We start from the raw sequence: 9,648 nt of genomic DNA on the forward strand, positions 1-9,648 counted from the left end.
CAATTTAAACTTTTTTTTTTACTGCTAATCTGTTGCTCTACTGCAGGTTTTGAATGTTTGCAGCATGTAGAAGAATTGAGAAAAGGAATGATGAACACAAACAGTCACAACTGCACTCACCACTGTGCTGGCTTCCCGCACTGCCAGCAGCTGGTCCACCATGGAAGGGCTGTGGCAGCTCATATGGGTGAGGGATGGGGAACTGGTAGGGCAGGGTCATGGGCCAGGGGGCGGCCCCGGGGTGGGGCAGAGGGGGCAGAGTGTCCTGATCTGAGGCTCCCCCACTGGAACCATCATGGTCATGGAGAGACAAGTGGGTCATGTCTAAGAGACAGAAGAAGCACAAATGATTTCGATTTCCACATTAATAATCCGCTTCTAGAAAATGTTTGTTATCTTTACGACATGTGGCTGGACACACAGATACAACTGAACCTTAACACTTTGAAGGGGGTTGCTTTTACAGCTATTAACACTCCGAGCAGATCTTAGCTTGTGTCCACTTACTGCCACAGAGGTCTCCGAAGACGTAGTAGCACTGTTCAGAGAAAGTGATCTTGTTGACGGTATGTCGAATGTAGCCAGCCTTCAGCAGGTTACTGGCGTATTTGCGGGCTTCACGGCGATCCGAGAAGCCTTCCACGTGATGGAAGAGCCAGTCCACCACATCAGAACCTGAAGAGACAAAGACATACACATTGTAAGTACTGGACATGCCATTAAAAAATATATATATTCTAGGACTATTTCATTGTGTGGAATAAAAGCTAGGATCACTTGGATTCCTCTCCTGCCAAACTCTGAGACTGGGTGCCACCTTTGCATTCAGTATTTACCTATACAATGGTGCATTCACAGTTCCACCTATACATATCCTCTCTCCTACAGCTTTTGCAATAATGCAGCCTCATATGTTCACACTCCCAGGTTTCATGTAAGCACTATGCAGTCACTGCAGTAATCCTGGCAAGGGCCACAGCAAAGATGCTGAGCCCCATGTGATCCAAACAAATTCATTTTGGTTTGATCTGAACAAAGAAAGTCTGCCAATATTCATCAGGCCCCTTTCCATGTTCTTTCACACAGTTTAATCTCAGAGTTTTGTGCCATTTTGAGGGCGGTGGTTTGCTTCTTAGACTCTGCACCCAGTATTATGATGTCCTTCACACTGTCTGATCAGGGAATAAAACACCAGTTTCCCCAGATAACTGTTACACCAGTCAGAAGCACTTATCTGTTTTTCAATACAAGGTCAACCTTTTTCAAGGGTGGCCACTGCGCCTTCTGTTATTGCTGGTATCACTCTTCTCGTACACACTGCTCCTACTGTTTTAGCTCATTATCAGTGGCTACCACTGCACTTGTGCCCTTTTCCATCTTTCTGAAGCCTCACCATCTAGTTTGCCATGAGCCAAAATGGAGAATGCTGTGATGTATGCAGGTTAATTTATAGTTTATATTATTAATTTCTTGTGATGAAAAACTGTAATGATGTTGTTTGACTGAATTAAACAAGAGATTCTGAACTAATTCAGCTACATCACTGACACACACACAGTCCAGGTCTACATACATACATACCAATAAAAGCATTAGCAATGGTTATCTTGAGCCACATCCTGTCCCGCACCTCCAGCCCTGACTCAGGGCAGGCCATGGCCTTAGCAACTGTTGCCATGTCACTGTGGATGGAGAGGTGGAAGTCATCGAATCCTGGGAGAGAGGACACGTGCAAATTAACACGGGAACCACATCCTGTTGTCCAAGTTGAAATCTGTCTGAGATACTGTATTTATCACCACACCTGTTTTACAAACAACAGTATTAATCTTTCACAGGTATAAGAAGAACAGCTGAGTACTGTTATCTGAACAACAACAACAACAACAAAATCTTGATTTGTTTTGATATTTGCCACAAATACTAGGTGCTTTCTTGTGATCTGGACTGTAATTTGACCTCCTGTCTTGTCTTGACCATGGATCAGACTGAATCCTTGACACACCTCCAAAAGGTTGACTGTAATGTATCAAATGTCCTCCAGTGAACACATTATATCTTACATTTCATTTAACTGAGTCTCATTGTTTTCCAAGTGCAGCTATTTTGATAATGGGTTGAAATTTACCCTTTGCTGTTCCCACTTCCTTCAACCTGGCTCATCTACCTCCACTCCAATCACTGACTTCCTTTACTTCCCAGAATGCCTTGTGAAAAAAGTACTAAAACAATTAAAAGTGTGTGAACATCTTTGACCCGAAGTGCTCTATCTGTGACACTTTGATGTCAGATATCACTTTTTCAGCTTTCAGTAACTTGTCGGAGTCACGCCTTCTATTCACAGTGCAGCTTTTGAGAGACATTGTACACCGAGTTTAACTGATATTTACAAGATTAAAGCATGTGACTTGGAGTGAACTTTATGTTCTGTTTGAAAGGGAAACACTGCAAATATCTGAATGATGTCGACTTGGTCAGGACAGTGTCAAGGGAGGGAAGATGCTCCTCCAAAAGAAAGAAAAAACATTTCCATCCTTCCAAAGATTACAGGGAAGATGAAAGCTACAGCTCAGGTTTTACAAGACTTAGTGAGCAGATTAAAAGCTCTGACACTAAATACAGTGAAAAGGGTGAACAGAGAAGGAGCAAGGCCACACTTAACACAGAAATGTACTAATGTGCCAAAGGACGATAGCAATATTACTGCACTACTGCAGAGAGAGTGAGTTCTGAAAAGGCTGAGAGTTGAATGTTGAAACAAGTGAACTCTAGAAATGGCAACAATCCTGGTGGACTTTATGCCTTATATCATAACAGTGTGAACGGTCAAATTTACCAGGTAAAAATGAAAAGCCAACAGAAAACATAGTAAGATACTGCAAATGGAGCAGTAAAACAAAGTATTAAAGAATTACACTCCAAAATCAAAGAGGGGGAAGAATGTAAGCAAAATGTAACTCACGCTCAGTCTCGGGGATTGAGCTGCTGATGGAGGAGCTTGTGGAGGTGACGGTGCTCATGGAAGGACTCATACCATATGGAGGGTACACCCCGGTCATAGCTGCCGTGTGGGACACCCATGCAGCTGGGTCAATGGGCCGGATTGGCTCACCTGTTGAATGAAAAGTATTAAAGGCAGCTGGAGTTTGTGCCTTTATCCAAGCCACAGTAACGTATACCAAAGCAAAAAAACAAAGAAGGAGAGAAGAAATCAGCACTCACTCCTTGGCAGAGCAAAGCAGCTCCGAGGGTTCGGGTCCCAGCACTTGGCCACGGTCAGAGTAATGGGGCTGGTATCAAACACAGATTTTTAAGTTTACACAAAGAGAGTAAACACTGGCATAAACACACAGAATAGCTTCAGCTTAGGCTTTACTAGGCCTCTGTTTTGCATCTGTGTTTCTCTTCATTGCTGTATATATTAATGTGTGCTGCTTACCCTGGCTTGTGCACAATGTCCCTCAGTACTCGAACTGCATCATCATTGCTCATGTTCTCAAAGTTGATGTCATTCACCTAAGGGGATAAAAATGAAAGATTTTAAAAACATTCATCTCTATGGCTGTACACCTATTGTAGGCTTTGGGTTCTACAAAGACTCGCGACTCTGTTGACTGCTCCTTACAGGAAACTCTTTCTTCATTACATGCTGAAAAATACAATGTTATGAGCTGTACTCCCAGGCTCCACAAGAATACAAGGAAAATCTACAACTCAAATTATGACAATAAAAAAGATGGACACTAAGTGTTTCCTGTATAAAAAAGAGAACATTTTCACAGCTTCCCACTCCGACACACGTCCCACTGCACACACACAAACACACAAAAAAGAATGATGATGAAAAATAAGAATTAGAGTGTCCAGTAAATGTGTCCACACCTTGCCATACAATGCAACACTTTCAGAACACATTAAAATGTGTCTAGAAATGTAAATAAGCCAGGAAAAGAGGAATGGAAGAAAATAGCTGATAAAATTTTTAATCCACATGTTGTGTAATGACATGCTGTTTCATGTAGTCATGCCATTGATACACACGGCCTTCTGTTGAGTAAAACATTACAAGGTTCTTTCACTTCACTGCAGGTGCTGGCACTCATCATGCTGCTACCTACGCACAAACTTTCCTGGTTTGAGTCCCAGGTATGCTACAGCACTTATTTTTCATGCACTGTTTGTATGTGTCTTAATTACACATATAGACACACACCTGCAACAGCATGTCCCCAGGTTCTATGCGTCCATCTGCAGCCACAGCTCCTCCCTTCATAATAGAGCCAATGTAGATTCCTCCATCTCCTCTCTCATTGCTCTGACCAACAATACTGATGCCCAGGAAGTTGTACTTCTCTGTGAGGTGGAGAGGAACAGATGATATGTATTGGAGAGTGAATGAAAGCAGCAGTGGAATGAGTAAAAACAGAAACGACTGTATCAAAATGGAAGAAAATCAGTTGCAACAGCATATTTCCTTTAAACCTTGGGAGAGTTTGTGGCTGTATTCTTCATTCATCCCAACAAACCTAACTCTATGCTGTGTGCAATTTCCACCAGTCACTTACCCATGTTGAGAGTGACAGTGATGATGTTTAGAGACATAGTGGAGTCTGTGATGCTGCTGAATGATGACGACTAGAGGGAAGAACAATGAAATACACAAGGAAATCAATTAAACATGAGACAAAGAATCAAACATTAGAAACTAGACTACAGTTTTTCATAAAATGTCTTTGGCTGATTTACAGTCCAGGATGTGCAGGTGTGTGGTCTCACCCTGTCCATATTGGAGGCCTTGGGTTTCCGTCGGCGACGGCGGTGTCGTCTCATTAGACGAGAGGAGCTCTGTTCAGTAGAGCTACTGAACCTGAGAATAAAAAATAAAAAATAGACAAAATATGATATTTTTCAAAAACAATACACACTGAGAAATGGTGTTATATATGAGCTAAAGCCCAGTACAAGATTATTGAGTCAGTGATCAGAAAAACACGTCTACCTGAATCAAGTTTAAAAACCATGACAGATCATAATGTAAATAAAATCCAAGATCTACAGCAAGTGGAAAAAACATCCCAGTCAATGCCTAAAGACTGAGACCAGCAGAGTCTCCAAAGTGGGTGGCAAATATTTCTATGACTCTAAGACGAGAACCTGGGGGGTGACCACAAAAGCCACCAGACAATTAGACTCTGCCAAAACCCATTAACTGTAATTCCAGATGCATTCCTCAAGCCATATGCTTTTTTCCCCATTACGAACAGCTGCATAGAACATCTGACCTGCTGGTTGCGTCATCATCCTCTGAATCGAAGCAGGAAGTGGACTCCAGCTCGCTGCTCATGAACGAAGAGCAGCTGTCGTACTCTGCACCCCCACGTCCCACTGCCCGCGACGAGTAGCCATTCTGCCTCCCACCTGCAGCAGGACAGCATTATGATCAGAGATAAGAGACTGATTTAGGTCAGACAGTTTGTCAGGAGTCAGACTCTTCTCTCCTTGTCTACATTTAAACTAGATTTAACAACAACAACAAAAAAAAACTTCAAATCATGCCTGTTCCTTATTGATGTTGCTTTTCTGCAACATCCTACTGCGGCTCATACCAGTTATCAAACCTCTACACAAGCCTAACATGGTTAGAGGTTCACAGAAGCTATGATAGCAGCAGGCTACAGATGTGCATCTCTCACATCGTTGTGCATAAACTCTAAGGTTGGCTTTTAATCTGTGACTTTTTGTAAATTCAGTCTGGCAAGACAAACACCTCCATGTATGGAGAATACTTAGGTTTTACCCACAGATAAATGACACTGGTCAGTTGTGAAAATGAAGGAAATAAAACTGCTATAACAATACAATAATTTAAATTTAGAAAAACAGCTTTCTGACCGTGATCATTAGTGTGTTTCCGCCGTGGCCTCTCCCTCTCTCTCCTCTGCAACACCATGGAGCCGCTCTCGGTGTCATTGTCCAAACTGTCCCGACCACTTGCTGCTTTCCCGCTGCAAACGCAGAGGGTGCACAGGAGTGAGAGGTAGAAGAACACTGCATCATTATCAGGGCAATAAAGTTAGTTTTGACAGCCACTTAAATGTTGACATTAAGTGCTTCTTGCTATAATCACATTACAAACTGTTCCAAGTATAAAGTCTTCTCTAGCACAGTGTAGTTGGGGTTGCACTCTGATGATGCATCTCAGTCTGCTATGCATTTCTGTTTTATTACTACCATGTGTCTTATACACATTTTACACTCTGCTTTAATTGCGGCTCTCCACCTGGATAGTCACAAGGTGTCATACTTTTTCTATTCAAGCTGCTGTTTCCTCTGTTGCTGTCCTCACTGGGAAACAGGAGGACTCATTCAAGACATGCACAGAGCCAAACACAAAGTACATATGGAATTTCTCTTATTCACACACACACACACACAAAAAAAGCCAAAAAGCACCACAAGCCTTCTCTCAGTATACTGACTGATAGGAAGGTGGTCTTGAGTCTCCGATGCCCCCGGTCCTCTCCAAAGGGGGTGCTGGCTCCAAACTATCTGCCACTGAGCCTGCATCTGTGTGGGCCCTGTCTCCAGAGACCAGCTGGCAACAGAGAGGGTCAGGTCAGTCAGATAGATGAGACAAACAGTTAAAGAGAACAAGCGTGCAGCAGGCCCACATCAAACACTGCTGTCAACTGGTCTCAAGGACTCGACGGTATGTGTTGCTATCACTGCCTAAAAGTTTATAGATAATGTGGGATACAAAAAAAATCCCAAAATGCTGAAAGCACAAAGCTATCCAAATGCAGTTGTGCTGGACAGCGTTGCCTCCTATGAGCCATGACTCAGTTCGAGGTGACATTAAATTTTAACATTAGCTGTTTGCATTTCATCGCAGTGAGCATTTGTCCTGCTTGTTCAATGTCTTACTTTTTACAGTGTTCTGTTGTGCAGCATCCTGGGTGTTGCCTGAGTTAAAAATGAAGAATGTACTTGCATAATTTGCAGGTATCAACAGGTCTCAAAGATAACATCAGATTAAACTATCTCCACTATTAGCAGCCTGCAGTTGGTTAAAAAAAAAAAACTAACTAAAATGTGATAACTATTAATGTCATCTCTGGGGCTGTTTATGACCCCCATTCAAAACCATTTCAATAAGTGTAATCTAGTGTAAATCTGTTGTGTGAGGGGATAAAATGCAGCTGTTTCATGTCATGCTTTTGGACTCACACTTCATGTTAACATCACCATTAATCAAACATTGTGTATTTTCTCCACTGTATTCAGTCATACCCTAAACTATAGAGGGTTTGTCATTTTGTTTTGTTTTTTTTTGGGGGGGGGCTCCCAAAACACAAAACTGATTAATCATTTGATCTCTATCATGCACCACAATAAGACAGATTTCATTTACACTGCACTGCAATAGGGCAGCTTATTTCATATAATCACAAAGTGCATCTGTTACACCACAGCTAGGATATCAAACTGAAACACTTGTACAACCAAACGGTGGCTCTGTAAAAGGGGTGGTCAAAAATGATTGTAGTTGTAATTATGAGCCCCACACTTCATTTTTTTACCATTATATCCTGTTTATACCTATACTGTATACAGTATTTATACTGTAATGGTTGCGCTTTGCAGGGACTCTGCTTCAGTATATACATCTGATTTGTGTGGCAGGCCTACTGAGGTAAAAAATGATGTAAAAAATGTATTTATTAGACCAAAGCTGCTGGTCAGCTGACAATACAAGTACAGCTGGGCAGATTCAGGGTGCTGGCCTGTTGTGATGATGTGATGTGAAAATAGCGAGCCGGACCCTAGGACCCCAGAGAACAATCAGTGAAACAACACACGAACAGTGAAGACAAACAAATAGACACAGTGTAACAGAAATAACATTTCATAGTACATGGAATCTTTCAAAACCTCCCAAGAGATAACAAACACATTCATGTGCACGCACACATACAAAGAGAGGAACAGGCTTTGAACAAAAGCCAACCAAACCTTGACACAGTCTGATGAAAATGACCACAACATAGGGAAACATCAAAATGGGCTTCCTGGATTTATAAATCAAACGTGGTGACTCTTACAAAAAAAAAAAAAATCTATAATTATAACTGACTGCGTGAAATTAACCAAATGCATCAGCCTTTCACATCACAACACAGACTCGGCATCATTGTCTGCTCCCTGTGAAACTCATTCTCGTTTGATGATATACAGTGAGGCTCTGTGTTTTCCTCTCATCCTGAGATTTCGCTTGCTCTTAATCCATTTTCAATGTGTTCAATGTGGAGAAGAGAGGAAGTGAGGCTGTGCACCGGCGCCAGATGTCTCTTGTGTTGTGGAGACAGAATTATTGCTCAAACATCCAATAGTACATGCAAGTCAACCTATGTATGTGCTGCGTGTGCTGACTAGTATGTGTGAGGATGAAGTTACTTAAAAACCACTACAGCTCATTTTCTTAAAAATGCTTCATATCACAAGAGCACAGAAAAGGAGCATGTGTCATTTGTTCCTAGCATCATTATGTGTTAATGATATTATCACGCATATGTATAGGGCCTCTCCCTAGAGATGGAGTATGGTTGTGTGTGGTCAGTGGCCAACACATGGGAATCGCTATTATACATGCACATACATAGTTGCTACACAACCACTTAACCACACAGACAAATGCATAGCACCAACAAACTACCTACCCATGACACCACACGTCCATTAAAACAGGGCAGCTTGGCGTTGTCATCAGATATTTCCTCCTTTACCACCCTATAAAAAGAACAAAGCTTGGTTTCAGCAAACCTTAACAACACAAAAGCACTCCCAGGGCAATAAAACATGAGGCTGCAATACTTCCATCAGCCAGGACAGACACTGACAACTGGGACAACCAATGGTGATTTAATAGCGCACTTACGACACTACTGTTACACACTCCCAGCCAACACGACATATTTCTTACAGAGAATGTCAACACTCAAAGTGTAATGACAACAGGTCAAAATGTATTCTCTAAACCTTCCTGCGAAGATAAACAGCATCCTCTGGATGGTAAAATGCATCTAGGGTGAAGAAATAACATATTTAAGGAACACAACAGATTAAGAGAATCATTTCTGCATGCTTCCCTGTATTACAAACAGTAGACAAGGAAAACCAGTCAAAAGAGGGTCATTTGTTCAAGTAATAGTGTCTGATAAAAAAATAAAAGCTCTTGGCCCTGCAATTAAAGACCTCCTTGGTGACAAATCAAGCCTATCATTGTAAAAATGCGCCCTGGTTTATATTCCAGTCTGACAAGTTGCTTAATCTATACCAACACGATTTGCAGTAAAAGTTTCAGTTGTTTATTTACAGAATAGACCTCTACTCTTCACAGCATGAATAGCTGTGGGTCCTTTCAAAACATTTCTTTCCTATTTGCAAATGTTCAAAAGTTGGTGCCCCACCCTAGTTTGAGTTTAGCCAAAAACAACTTCAGAAATCTGGCTGAGCTGTTTTTTTTAAAACAGTACATTTCCCCCGTCTTTGCTCTGTAGGAGGCACTTTCTGGAGGAACATAAAACGTCTACTTTTCTAGCCATGTTTTAACACAAAAGGACATGCTCATAAAGCTGCCAGTGCTGAACA

General features: G+C 41.7%; 1 protein-coding gene across 1 annotated transcript in view; it reads right to left on the reverse strand.

Annotated features, from left to right (window-relative positions):
* LOC109969269 (segment polarity protein dishevelled homolog DVL-3-like) overlaps window positions 1-9,648 on the reverse strand; it is a 13,337-nt gene that overhangs the window by 2,427 nt on the left and 1,262 nt on the right. Inside the window, exons 2-14 of the mRNA XM_020616002.1 lie at window positions 8,718-8,787; window positions 6,480-6,595; window positions 5,893-6,005; window positions 5,283-5,418; window positions 4,777-4,867; window positions 4,566-4,635; window positions 4,214-4,353; window positions 3,440-3,516; window positions 3,223-3,290; window positions 2,963-3,112; window positions 1,582-1,713; window positions 508-675; window positions 121-324 (exon numbers count right to left, since the gene is read on the reverse strand). Coding sequence (XP_020471658.1) covers window positions 121-324; window positions 508-675; window positions 1,582-1,713; window positions 2,963-3,112; window positions 3,223-3,290; window positions 3,440-3,516; window positions 4,214-4,353; window positions 4,566-4,635; window positions 4,777-4,867; window positions 5,283-5,418; window positions 5,893-6,005; window positions 6,480-6,595; window positions 8,718-8,787 — 1,535 coding nt within the window. The remainder of the gene's footprint in view (window positions 1-120; window positions 325-507; window positions 676-1,581; window positions 1,714-2,962; window positions 3,113-3,222; window positions 3,291-3,439; window positions 3,517-4,213; window positions 4,354-4,565; window positions 4,636-4,776; window positions 4,868-5,282; window positions 5,419-5,892; window positions 6,006-6,479; window positions 6,596-8,717; window positions 8,788-9,648) is intronic.

The sequence above is a fragment of the Monopterus albus genome, unplaced genomic scaffold, assembly GCF_001952655.1.
Source record: "Monopterus albus unplaced genomic scaffold, M_albus_1.0 scaffold172.1, whole genome shotgun sequence".
NCBI classification, from domain to species: Eukaryota; Metazoa; Chordata; class Actinopteri; order Synbranchiformes; family Synbranchidae; genus Monopterus; species Monopterus albus.